Here is a 14,171-nt window from a genome sequence, read left to right as displayed (position 1 = left end):
AAATCTGACAGAAAAAACTGCAGGGCCCAGATATAAAGTAGGGACTAGATTTAGGGCCCAACTTTTAGAGGATAAAACATCCTTAGCTCTGTTTGGATTCAGATAATTCAGTTTTCCAACCGTGCAGTATCAAATCCACTTCATAGCCAGACTCAGGAATAGCCAGGTGGGTAACATTCCCTTTCAAAGGAACATAATGGGGAAACTGAGCCAGGAGGATCCCATCTTAGACTGAGGCTAAAATTGTCCTCTCAGATTTTCCCAATGCTGACTTCCCACCAGTATCACCTTCTCTGAGTAGCTTGTGGCATTTCTCTCAGATGGTGGATTATTGATTATCGATGGATTATGACCCATCAGACAAATCAAAATAAAATCCTATGAGCTTTTACTCAAACAGCAAGTTTTACTAATCACAGCTTAGGAAAAACTTTTCCAAGATTTACATCTCAAACTTAAATTTGTCCTGGTGTAAAAAGCCAATCATTAGAGATTTCTATACACTTGCAAATTCTCAGCAAGCTGTACACAACCCAAACAAACTTTTTGGCTAGTTTACACATTAAAACAATAACCAACAATAGCTAAATTATTTCAGCGGTAACCAAATTATGAAAAGTTGCTTGATGTAACTGATACAGAAAGTCAAGTTCACCAATTTGAAACTTGGAACAAACCCATTACCAATCAGGTGACTTCAATTTTGTTAAATGCACTTCCAAATTACTATACACAGAGAATCAACATCTCATCTTTAACAGTTAAAACCAGAAATTTACAAGAGTGTGCTTACCCAAGTTTGGAGACTAGCTTCATTACGTTGAGCAGGATGTGCTGAACCTGGGTGATGCTTCTAGGCAAAGGTTGCCCTAGAGCCCCAGGCCATTGCCAGAGGGCCCACACCATAGCTGCTGCCCTTCCCCCCCCCCTTCCTTTCCCAGGTGGGGGAGGGCGAAATCAAAGGTGAGGGGTAAAGGGTGAAACTCTCCTTTCCTATGAGAGGGATTAACAGATACTCTCTTGACTTAAGGAGTGACCAGGTTGTACAAGTGTTTCAAAACTCCTTCAATCAATCACATAACCTCCAGAATATGCCAAGATATTTTTAGCTGTTCTAACTTTCCCTGTAACCTCCATGAAGGAGGATTCAGAGGTGCAGAGGAAAGGGTGTAAGTAAGCCTCAGGGAACCAAAAAAGGCCTGCAGTTTTCCCCAATTCCCTAGCGAGGGAATTCATACACTTCCAAATAGGGCATCCGTCCTTGTCCTCTATGCTGCAGAAGGTGTACCCAGGTCCCTGAACCGACCCAGTGGACCGAGAGCCTGAGAGTGTCAGGCTGAGTTCGAGACAGCCTTGTAACTGCCTGCCCTAAAAGCACCTCCAAGCCTTGGTGCTTGGAGAGCAACCCTAACTGCAGAGCAAGAAAGGAGGTGGGGGGGATGAGGCTTACATACCTTCCAGTCTTGGCTGGAGAAGAACTTGGGGTTAGGCAGTTTCTCCACATGGGACCCCAAAATGATGTGGTTTAGGGGTTCAGGAGTCCTGGGATCCCAAAATCACAACACGCGGGTCCTGCCTGAAAGAATTTGACCCAAGCCTCCTTTCAGTCAAAGACAAGGTTTATTAGAACATCCGTCATATTGGGCAGATTCTTAAGGAGTCTGAATGTTAGTAAGTTATTGGCTAGATTTTAAGAATCTAAGCCCCCTCAGTTTCTTCATCTGTAGAATGGGAACAATAATAGCACCTACCTCCCAGGGTTGTTTTGAGGATCCAATGATACAATAATTTCGAAGTGCTTAGCCCGGTGCCTGGGACATGATGCATTTAATAAATACATGCTCCCTTCCCTCCCTAGGAATGCTAGACAGTACATCTAGGAGAAGGAGGATTAGACAGAAGGGGTAGATTAGTTATGTAGCAAGAGTGGAGGATAACTGATCAACAGCCTGAATGATTGATGTGTTACCCATAGAATTTTAAACTTCCAGGGAAGTAGAGCCTTTGGGTTATTCTTGTATGGAGAATTAACAGGTCAAGAGTTACACAGATTAAGAAGGTATGGAGGGGTTACAATCTATTCCAGTGAAGAGAGAAACAAAGTCAATCAGATACTGAATGAGTGAATTGAGAGATACAGAATTGTGTTAATGACCCTGTATCTTTCCTATTATGCATATTAAAAATTTTTTTGGATTGATTATCTTCATTAGTTAGAGTATGGTAGTAATTAGGCCCAAATCATGTACTTTAGTTCAAAAGACTGCTTAGTTTCAGTCAGTTACTAGGCAGTGCTGTAGCCAAGGTGAGATGACTGGAGCTTTTACTCAACATGTGAACATGGGAGGGGGTAGAGGTTGCTTCTGTTCTGAGGTTGTCCTCTACGTAAGAGAGGAGGAGGAGAGAGGAAGGGAATTGCAGGTACAACAATTCGTGGGGGGTCAGTCCCTAGATGAAAAGCAAGGATGGATGGAATTCATTGGAATTTGTTATTACAAATCAAGTATAGTCTTAAGTACAGGGGGGCACCGCCAGGGCTGAGCAGCAGACTGAAAAGCAGTCTCTCACCCACTTTCTATTATTACTCAGGGGCCCTTCCAGGGCCTTAATTCACTGAAAGGGGAGGGGTCTATTTCTCTGAATCTTTCTTTTTTGGCTTCACTTGAATTGTGGGAAAGAAGGAAAATGGTCCTCTGGGCTATAATTACTAACTTAACTGAATTTGCCCCAACGCACCGGAATTCAGTGATGGCTTAGTTTTAAGGATACAATATCTATATCTTATCTCAAACCTTATGTAGTCAGCTCAGAAATTCATGATGTTTGTGGAGGGAAAGTGTGGATGGATGAGCGTGACCCTATAAATACTTATAAAAATAACTTGCTAGAATGAGTCAATATCATCTTGATTATCCATGTAGTATTTCTCTTTTCTTCTTTTTTTAAAAATCACTTTCATTGTTACTGCAAACACATTTTCACTGTATCTTCACTAGTTATTCACTAGTAAATAACATTTATTCTGTGAATATAATTTACCCAGATTTTTAGCAAAGCTTCTGGTAAAATATCTCATGGTATTCTTAAGGAAAAGATAGAGAAATATGGATTGGATGGTAATATAATTAAATGATTCAGAACTGGTTTGATAGTTGGACTTAAAGTTGTTAATGGTTCTATGTCAATGTAGCAAGAAACTTCCAGTGGAATACCCAAGGGGTTTGTTCTAGCCTCTGTGCTGTTTGCCATTTTTATCAATGACTTGGAAAAATAAGTTGATAGATGATAAAAATTGTGAGATATAGGATGACATGGTAAGAATCAAAAAGGATTTTGGTAATCTAGAGCATTAGGTTAAATCCAACGAGATGGAATTCAGCAGGGATAAATGTAAAATCTTCTACCTGGGTCAAAAAATCAGCTCCCCACACATAAAATGGGAGATGCATAGTTGGAAACCAAAAATAAAACAAAACAAAAAAACAAAACACCCCCCCTCAAAAAAAAACCAAACCCAAAGGAAAACAACAAAAAACCCCCACAAATCAAAAAACATCCCCAGAATGGAGGTTTTATTGGAGTGTAAACTCAATATGTCTGTATTGTGATGTGGAAGCTAAAAAAGAAAAAAAGCTGATTAGATATTGGACTGCATTAAGAATGAAAGTAGCTTCCAGGAATAGGGAAGAGATAGTGTCCCCTGACAGATGTTATCTGGAGTATCGTGTTCAATTCTTGGCACCATGATTTAAGAAGGACCTTGATTCCAGAGGCAACCAGGATAATGAATGGCCTTTAATCAAATGAGTATTGATTGAAGGAATTGAGCATGTATGGCCTGGAGAAGACAAATGCAGAACATGACTTTTTCAAGTATGTGAGTGTCTTTCATGTGAAGGAGACCTTTTGTTTGTTCTGATTTGGCCCTAGAGAGCAGAACCTGCAGCAATTAGTGGAAATTGCAAAGAAGCCAGTTTAGGCTTGACTTTAGGGAAAACAAACAAACAAGCAAACACCTTGCTAACAATTAGAACCCTCTTAAAATGGAATGAGTTGCTTAGAGAGGAAGTGGAACTCTCCTTGGAGTCCTTCAAAAAAGGCTGGGCAGCCATTGGTCAGGTATGTTAGATTTGAGGATTCCTTTTGCATATGAGTTGATTGAGATTGTTGCTAAGGTCCCTTCCAACTCTTAAATTCAGTACTTTGTGATAAAGCCTCAAAAGAACAAAAGGAATATAGAAGAATTTAAGTGAAAGAATGGAAATGGCTTCTTAAGAGGTTTCATTTAGTAGTGACATCTGATAGATTGATTTAACTGTAAAAAAAAAAAAAACTAGCTCTTGCCCTCAAAGACATTTTTTAAAAATTTTTCTAGCTTATTTTTCAGATAGCTTTCCAGATACAGGGGGCTTAGCAAACAATACACTGACATTTGGCTTGTTATAAAAAAATATTGAATAATATTTAGAGAAATTAAGTAAAATATAATCAGGTTTCAAGCAGATGGCAGTTCTGAACATTTCAGCCCTGGAAGACTCTGAAGAAACTAACCAATATACAATTCTTTTCAAGACAGTCTGGCAACTAAGCTAGTACTTGAATTCTTATTCATTAGACTGGGTTTGAATTTCCACATTAAAAATCATCACTTCTATTAAACAAACATTTATGGATTGCCTATTGTGTGCTAGAATCTATAAAATATACGACTTCTAGTAAAATCTGAAGGTGGGGTGAAGTGGGGTAGGGATGGATTGTTTGCACTGTATGCTCTCCTCTCCAAAGTGATGAAAGACCAGGCTCTAATTGAGTATGTTTCTACATCTACCTACAAAAGCCCCTTAAACAGGGCACACTAATTGGGGCATGATCCCAAAGACCTTGCATAATGAAAATTATTTGGGTCATCAAATCAGGCTTCACCTTAGGAAAACTAACACATGCATAGCCAAACGAGTAAGCCACACTTCCTCTCCCCATCTCCTCTCTTTTTCTTTCAGTTTCTGGTGTTTAGCAAATCAGAACAATTAACTATTTTATATAGATTTGGGTGGTGATGCACTCTTTATATTTAGCACAGCAGCTACAGGGCCATTTAAACCATCAAGGTTTGTCTATGACCTGTTCATTTCAGCTCCACATTTTTCCCCACCTGGTTTTAAATTAGAGAACAAATAGAACTACCATACTAGCAGAGCAGGTATTCGTTTTATTTCCACTTTATTTTTAAACTTTCGAGAGCAGTTAGAATCCAGCCAAAGAACCTTCGCTTTTTGTTTTTTGTTTTTTTTTTTCTTTTTTAGAGAATAAAACTGAAGGGGAGGTCTGAAAGCAAGTGTGCGTCATTCTGGCAGAGGGTTACAAAGAAGTCAAAATAATTTTCAGTAGGCGTCCCCTTTCATCTCCCTCGAGAGGCCCCCAGTCCTGGGGGTTGGAGTGGGGTGGTTAAAGTGGGGGAGGGACAAAGGATGGAAGGAAGCAAGGAAATATTGGTGGGGAGGGGAAGAAGTACTAGTAAAGGAATTAAGTTTTATTAAAGCAGTTGTCTTCAACATGAATAGTGAAGCTCGAGCCTGGTTTCTAGTCACCGTATCAGTCATAGGTTAGGGTCCGTTCCGTGGAATTTAACCCCTTTACCACGAGCTGACTCGCCCCTCTCCCCAAATTCTTGAAGGCGGTAGATCTGTAGTTTCTGCCCCTAAACCCTCTCAGTAGATTTGGTTCTTTGGGGATGAAGCGGGGGGGGGGAGTAGAAGGACCCTGCCCCCCGCACCCCTTTCCTTGCCCTGAGAAAGAGGAGTCGTCAAACACCCGCATTTTATTGGCAAAATCAAAATCCATCCTTTGAGGGAAGAGGATTAATGGAGGTGTGTGTGGGGGTGGGGTGGGGGTGGAGGGGATTAAAGAAGGAGCTTGGAATAGGGGGTGGGGGTGGAGAATGTGCCTCTTTTTCCTCCCCAGAGTTGAAGGTTCAGACAAACTTGCGCAGCCTGTACTGTAGGGAGAAGGAGTGGGAGGGGTGCCGAGGTGGGCACCTACCTCTCTGCATTTCAGCTTTTCCTAGAAAAGGCTAGCGATTAAAATCAAATCCTGCCTTCCCCTCCCCCCCCCCCCCCCCCAGAGCACACACACACACTTGCTCATCCTGTGATGAGCGCGCTGGGTGAGTGTGTCAGAGTGTGAGTGTGAGCGCGAGTGTGCGTGTGTGCCCGCGCGGTTGCCAACCGCTGTGTGATCTCTCCGCACCCTGGACTAGGCATTTGCGAGACGATAAACGTGAACAGGCTTAAAGTATGGCATGTTGCAAAGATGGTTTCTACCAAGAAGGAGCCAGGAACCACGATGTCCTCCGGGGTCAGTTTTACCCTCTTGCACTTCCTGTGCCTGGCGGCTTGGTGAGTACTCCCCAGAGGCCTTGGGGGCGTGGGGTGTAGGGTGGCCCGAGTGACCAGCTAGCCAGCCCCCTCCTGTGCCCCGGGTAGTTCCCAGGTCACCCACTCAGGGCTTTGGACTGTTGCTGAACTGAGGCTTTCTTGGGACCTGGTAAAGGGAAGAGAAGGAAGGGGATAGGGAGAAAAGAGTCTGTGTACATGTGTGTGCATGTGTGGTGGGTAGGAGGAGAGGAAAGGAGAGGGAGTGCTCCTTGTTTGACCATTCCTTTTTCTCTCCATCCCTCCTCTCTCAATCAGTTTACCTCCTCCCTACTCCCTTCCCCCCCACCCCAGCCTCTTCCAATGATGCTTCATGTGAAGGGCTTTGACCCTTGAAAATCAATTCATTATTTCCTATATCTTTCATTTATTATTTTCTGTCTTTCATACATTTCTGTTGTGTTTTTTTTTTTGTTGTTGATTTTGTGGTGCAGTTTAAACGAACCCCCAGGAGATATCATAAAGGAGGAGAAATTGCGTCCAGAGAATTTCACCCACATCCTGGACAGTTTACTCGATGGTTATGACAACAGACTTCGTCCTGGATTTGGGGGTATGAATGATTTCAAACACGCAAGCGTGTCCTGTCCCTCCTGTCTGTCACTCTCTTCGTCTGCCTGTCTGTCTGTCTTTGGGGATCTCAATAGGTATGCTTCTTATGCAAATATACATCTGTCTCTGTCTCTGTCCCAGTCACTGTCTCTTGATCAGTCTCTGTCTCTTCACTTTCTGTCTCTCTATGAAAATTATGATATAAATCCCACCTCCACCCTTTCATGCCCTCTCCCACCTCACTTCTCCCTAGTTGTCTTTTCTTTCTTTCATAGCACCCAGGATCTCTTAGTCTATGTGGGTGAGAGACTAGGGAATTTAAAAAAAACAAGAAGAAGAGTGCCACTGTATCTCAGTTCTAAACAATTAAGGTAAAGAGTTTGGAGCTACTCTCTGCCTGAGATTGAATGAGGACACATATTCCTATACCTAAACACTTTGGGTGTTTTATGAGAAGGTTCACCTGTTGTCTTCCCACTAGAACATAATACGTAGGTGTGTTCCACACTGGTCAGATATGAAGGGAAACATAAGCACTTGCTCTTTTCAGTTTTTCAGTTAGTTTGGTGGTTTCTTTTTAGCATATTTGATTCTCTTCTATGGTTTTAGGAGTCTTCTAGGCTCCATCATTAATGTATTCACCAAATATTTATTGAGCACTTGAGATGTGCAATGCACTTTGCTAGATTCTAGCAAGACATGAAGTTGGCTAAGACAGTTAGTTTCCTTGCTTTCAAGGGCTTTATAATTTACTAGTAGAAAAAAAAGCCTTGATAAGAGCATTGCAAATTGAGTATTTTAAGAATTGAGAGTAGGGAGAGAATACTTGCACATAGGATGATCAGAAAGGTTATTATGGAAGAAATATAAAATCTCATTGTCAAGAGGTACTTCAGAAATCACATTGCTTAGCCCATATCTGAGCAAGAATGACCACTATAATATAGTCAACAAATAGTCACCTAGCCTTTTCTGGAAGTCATCTGGTGAGGAGAGAATATTAAGATGCCCCATGTAGCTTCTACTTAGCTCTAATTGTAAGGAAATTCTTTCTTATATGAAATCTAAATTTGCATCTTTTTAACTTCCTGTCCTCCAGAGCCAAGCAGCATTTCTTTATGATAAGTCATCAAATATTGGGGATAGCTATCATTTCCCATTAGATATTCTGTTCTCTGAATTAACCTCCCTCAATTCTTTTAACTGATCCAGGAAGTTTTATATTAAGGACCTTCACAATCCTAGTTACCAAGCTCTGGATGCTCCATAGCTTATCTTTCCTAAATGTGGTCTCTAGAACTGAACACAGTACTCCAGATGGGGTTCGATCAGGTTAGACTACAACAGTTCTGCAAGGTCATCGAAAAGCATATTAGTTTTGTAGGCTGTCATATCACACTGTTGATTCTTAAGTCTATAGTTCACTAAAACCCCTAGAACATTTTCATAAGAATTGTAATGTAACTATTTTGTATTTGTGACATTGATTTTTTGAACTGAAGATGATACTTTACATTTACTCCCTTTTGAATTCTAATTCAATCCAGCTCAACTTTTAATTCTTTTGAGAGCCAGGGATGAGTTAGATTGGGCAGAGGGGTAGGGCTTTGTGAATGCTTTCAGGAACTGCTAATAGTCCAGTTGGGTTGAAACAGAGAGGTCATGATGAAGAGTAATATGAAATAATGCTGGAAAAGTAGGTTGAAAGTGGCATTTGAGCTGGGCTTCAAAGGTAGCATTTTGAGAGTTGAAGCCTAGAAATAGGAGAACAGTGAGAGGAAAGATGATCTTAGGCAGTGAAAATTACAATAGCAAGTGTCATTGGTTAAAACTTTATTTCATGTTTATGCAGGCTGGGATTAGGAGTTTGCCCATAGGCAACATGGAACCACTGAACATTCTATATAAAGATTTTTTTTCCTCTCACTCCAAGTCCAAAGGCTGTTAACCTTATTAAAGTCCATGTGAAAGTGTTTATCGTAGAATCATGATTCTAGTGCTAGAAGGTACCTAATAAATCATACAGTCTAATTACATTTTACAAATGAGGAAATGAGGCCTAAGGAAGTTAAGTGACTTGTCCAAGGTCACATAAATAGAAAGCATCAAAAGAGAGATTTGAACTCAGGTCCTCTGACTCCAGAGCCAGTACTATTTTCTTAACCCAGATGATTTATACCAGTTAGCTCCACTAGGGAAACAAAGAAACAAAAGCAAGTGTTATTTGAGTGCTATGACTTTTTCGACAGAGATATATTTCCCTGAACAGTGAGTACCTTGGTTTTATGTATAATCATTGAATGTTGAAGTGGGAAGGAACCTTTAAAATAATCACTTACAACCCCCTCATTTTATAAATGAAGAAACTGAAATCCTTAGAGGTGACTTGTCAAATGCCATGTAGATAGAAAGTAGCATAGTTAGGATTTGAGGGCAGGTACTCAAACTCAAGTTCTGTGCTCTTTCCACCAAACTACAATGAAAAGTTAGTAATTAACTAGGAACAGATTTTTTTTTTTGGCTAGGCAATAGGGTTAAGTGACTTGCCCAGGGTCACACAGCTAGTAAGTGTTATGTATCTGAGGCCAGATTTGAACTCAGGCCCTCCTGAATCAAGGGCCGGTGCTCTATCCACTATACCATCTAGCTGCCCCTAGGAACAGATTTTTAAAAAAATCATTTGATCTATTAAAAGCTTTCCTAAATTCCTGAGTAATTCTAACGTCAGTGCAAAAATAGCATGCAAGAAGAATCAGGATACCATTTGGTCATTTTAGATGATTATGGCAATAAATATTTGGCAATATTTTAAATATGAAATTTAAAGAGAATAAAGCAATTATGATTATAAATTATATGTTGATAAATTGTAAATTACTTGAAATTATAAATTTCAGTGTTGGTTAGGGTCTAGCTTGCATCATCAGTGAGATTATGAGACTGAGGAATAGTGATTGAAAATATTGAATTTTTACTAAATGATCCCAAGTAAAGTATTAATATCTCTACACTGACTACTGATACATTTGGCTATATTATCATCAGTCTGGATGCTATATACAACTTATATTGTAACGTGTGTAGGTGTGGGGGAGGGACCCAGTATTGAGTTCACAGTCATTTTACTTCAGATTCCTCCCTCTCAAGTCAGTGAACTGTTAGTAATTCAGATAAGCAATGAGCTTTAAACTCTCCTCAAGTTGTTCTGGGGATGAAAAATGTTGCTAACTGCAATACTGTTGTAATTCTATAGGGTATACTTAGTTACCTTAATTTGTCATTGTTGACTTTGAGTTAATAGAGTCTAGCATCCATACTTTGAAAACTTTACAGGATGAAATTTCCTTCCCATTACTTAGAATATTAGCAGTTGATTAAACATTAAAATATTTACTATACAAATAAAAATTTCCTCTGTCTTCTGGTCTATGCTAATAAATATTTATTGCATAAAGTGATTCATAATTTGAAAGTGAGCCACCCATTGGTATATGGAGAGTACTCCAGGTGTTACAGAGGATAATAATTCCTACCAAAAGAAAACATACGGGTCTTCATGATATTAATGTTGTGTGACCCCAAAAATCAAGAGAAAATTCAGTATTAAAGTCAAATCTTCAAGTTTGTTTTCTTCTCTCAAATGCACAACTTTAAGGGAAGTTTTGGCTTTCTAATGGTGAAATATAAAATACTTGGCTTTTGCTAATACACAGAAAAGCCATAAGGAAAGATTTACTTTCTGGTTCTGCTAACTCTCTAGCAGATAAATCATTTTTATGTCTTTGCTTAAACATTTTATTATGTTCTTTTTAAAATAAAAGTTAAAATGGAAGATTAATCAATCAGCAAGTATTTAATTTGGATCTTGGTTGACAGCTTACTCATTAGACTAGGCAGGGGTTTGAATAGATTTGGAACCTAAATAGATTGGTTTTTGTTTATGGAGGGGAAAGGAAATGGGATTTCTTGTTCTTTTCTTTTCTTTTTTTTTTTTCTACCACCTTTAGCCTCCTGCCTTACCCCCTAACCTTCCATATTTCCACCTTTCTCTCCTTTTCCCAATCATTTTTAGAACAAAAATATTTTTGGGGGGGAGGAAGAGGAAATTAAGAGAAAAAAACTCAGAAGGAAATATTGGGAGGGGCCTTGGTGAGTATTCTGAACAGATTTTCATCTGTTTCACAGTTGAATAAAATTAAAGCTTTCTAAAAAAAAAATTAAGAGCAACTCTGTACCTTATTCCACAAGCCCTGATTTAGAAACTACTTGTGTGCCTCAAGGAAGCTTGGCTTGTAATTATCCAATCACTTATTGGATGATACAGTAAATTAAATACAACCTAAAATATCTGGATCCTTTGGGACCAGATGTGACTGGGGTATAGGAAATCATTGAGAATGTTATTGTGGAAAGAATGTTGGATCTGGTAGTAGAGGCCTTGGATTCAAATCTCATTTCTGCTCTTTACTTTGTGATCCTGGGCAAATTACTTTGCCTCTCTGGGCCTTAGCTCATCTCTAAAAGTGTTTTGCTAGATGACCCTTAACATCGCTTTCAATTCTCTGATTCCATGATCCCATGATTTCATTATTTTGGTCAATCTACTACAGCTCCTTTGAATTAGGGAAGGAGGTGCTAATTTTCTTTCTTTCTTTTTTTTCTTTTTTCTTTTCTTTTTCTTTTCTTTTTTTAGCTAGGCAGTGGGGTTAAGTGACTTGCTCATGGTTATACAGCTCGTCAGTGTTATGTGTCTGAGGCCTGATTTGAAAATCAGGTCCTCCTGAATCCAGGGCCAGTGCTTTATCCACTGTGTCACCTGGTTGCCCCCAGGGTACCAAGTTTTAAGCTGACTTTAGAAAGTGTTTTAGATTCTATATAAACTCCTGGAGTGAGGAGAGAAAATCTAACTTCACATTAATTTCCAAGGCTGTTTATATGGATTGCCAAACCCATTTGAACAAACCTTATTGTTACTGATTGAAGTTGCCCATTTAAAAAGGCAAAGAATTCACATTTCATCAAAATGAATCATGATGTGCATTATATGATTGATCAGTTCAGTAAGATTAAAAGATTCAGTAACAAACCACAAAACTTCAAAAAGGTGAAACTTGTTGGTATTATTTTTCAAATGCATCAAAATCTTATCCCTGCCCAAAAAATTTCAACCAAATACAATTTGGTTGAAAAAAATAATTATTTCAGTATTTAGTATATTATTTCTAATAATATAGTTCTCATTTATACATTGCTTTAAGGTTTGCAGAGCACTATACAAATATTAGCTCATTTTATGCTCATCACAACCTTGGGAGGTAGGTGTGATTATTCTCTTTATTTTACAGATGAGAAAACTGAGGTAAACAGAGATTAAGTGATTTGCCCAGGTATTTAGTGTCTAAGGGTGTATTTAAACTCAGATTTTCCTGACTCCAAGTTCAGTTCTCTGTCCACAACACCTTTTAGCTGTATGTGTGTGTGTATGTGTAAAATATTTAAAACTTCAATCTTTATTTCCTTCTGACTATTGTAGACATTAATTGTCCTGCTTTTTTTTTAAAGTTGGACCTAATAATACTCTGTTTAATATTGGAGCATTTAGATACATTAACATTTTCAGTATTTTGTAAGTTCCTTATGGATTAAGGGTATGTATATTATGTCCATCATGGAATTGCCCTAGAAAATATGGTTAAATAATATTGATAGTTTCATCATTAGACACTTGTACTAAATGAGACACTTTCTTATTGGACCCATTAGACTCTTCAATCTGAATTCATGTACCATTAAACCTAATAGTTCTTTTATTTGTTTTAGAGGGTTTGACAATTTAAAGAGAATTTGTGTTTCTAAGAAATAGAAGAGTGAATTTATTACTGAGTTATCTCATCTTACATTCTAACTAGTTCTGACACCCAAACAAAACCCCCTGAAAAATGTTACATTTACATACGAGAATTCCATAAATATTTGTTAGCTTTGGTGTAATTCTACCCAAATAGACCTTATACTTCAGGATTGTAAGCCATGTGCTCATTTGCAACTAACAAAAGGCAAGGAGCCCTTTTTTGAAAGTTTTGCTGATCCACCTAAGAGTTCACTCTTTGAACTAATACTAATAGGTGAACCTCTGGATTTTGGGACTACTTAAGCTTAAATACCTCAAGACATTTCTGTGTTAGAGATATAGGCAAAAGATTTTTGAGACAAAGCTAAGTGTTCAGGTGCCCTGGTTGGGAAAGGGAGTTTCTAGGAGCCTGAAAGACAGCATGAGCTTTCAGAATTTCTTCATTTTTTTTATTGGGAACAAATTTTGAATAAGCATTCATTGTTTGTAACATCAGTTGAGAGAAGAATTCTCTTCTTCAGTTTGCAGTGATAAGGACATCAGACACTGAGCTTGAGAAAGATCATCAAAAAGACAACTTTTTGCCATTCTAAGGGCCACAGTAAAATAGCTAGTTGTCAGTTGTCTGAGAAATGGACACATCATCATTGTACAAGTGGTACAAAACTCAAATAGAAATGGATGGACAGCATATTGACAAAAAACCACAAATGAACACTATTTATGCTGCATTATATTTTTATTTATTTTGTTAAATGTTTCCCTATTACATTTTAAACTGGCCCATTCAGGGAGCTGGCACCTTGCGTTTGACATCTATGGTTTTCACTGTTCATATTCACCTGTAAGTGTATAGGTTTCTACTTCCTATTGTAATTTATGGTTGTTTGGTCTTGGGAGTAATCCTCCTTACCACACTCCTTCTTGTTTAATGGTTAATGTGGTAAAATGGAAAGAGCAATGGCTTGTGAAGTCAGAAAACATAGGTTTGGTCTGAGTTCTACTAATTGCTTGTTATATAACTGGGCAAATTACCAAATCTCTCTGGGCCTATGAAAGAGGCTACACCTAGGACTTGTTATTTATCATTACATCAAACTATTATCACTCTTCCTTTCTTCACTGAATACATTTGGGAAGCTGAGGAATCTGGAAGAGAAAGAATTTTTGTATATGGCAGTGCAAAGTCCCACTAAGTCAGGAATATTTGTCCTTCCAGTGCTGATGTCATGGAAAGGTAGAGTCCAATATACAAGGTTGCATGGCAGATGGAGGTTTCTAGCCTGAAAGATTCCAGAAAAGGGAGGTGGTTCTAGGCAGGGGAGATGATTGGACTA

The 14,171-nt window shown here is 38.7% G+C and overlaps 1 protein-coding gene across 2 annotated transcripts in view; it reads left to right on the top strand.

Moving 5' to 3' along the window:
* The first annotated feature begins 5,777 nt into the window (after positions 1-5,777).
* The window catches only part of GABRA4 (gamma-aminobutyric acid type A receptor alpha4 subunit), a 93,836-nt gene continuing 85,442 nt past the window's right edge, over positions 5,778-14,171 (top strand). The window contains exons 1-3 of one of the 2 annotated variants that reach the window (XM_027836394.1): positions 5,778-5,867; positions 6,257-6,395; positions 6,866-6,984. In XM_027836394.1, coding sequence (XP_027692195.1) covers positions 6,310-6,395; positions 6,866-6,984 — 205 coding nt within the window. In that variant the 5' untranslated portion in view covers positions 5,778-5,867; positions 6,257-6,309. Of the gene's footprint in view, positions 5,868-6,170; positions 6,396-6,865; positions 6,985-14,171 lie in introns of those variants that run through there. The other variant, XM_027836395.1, reaches the window with a different exon arrangement.

This window comes from Vombatus ursinus, unplaced genomic scaffold (genome assembly GCF_900497805.2).
Source record: "Vombatus ursinus unplaced genomic scaffold, bare-nosed wombat genome assembly UNPS02014818.1, whole genome shotgun sequence".
Lineage (NCBI taxonomy): Eukaryota > Metazoa > Chordata > Mammalia > Diprotodontia > Vombatidae > Vombatus > Vombatus ursinus.
The sequence above is the reverse complement of the archived record's forward strand: the minus strand, read 5'-3'. Positions and strand labels throughout refer to the sequence as shown.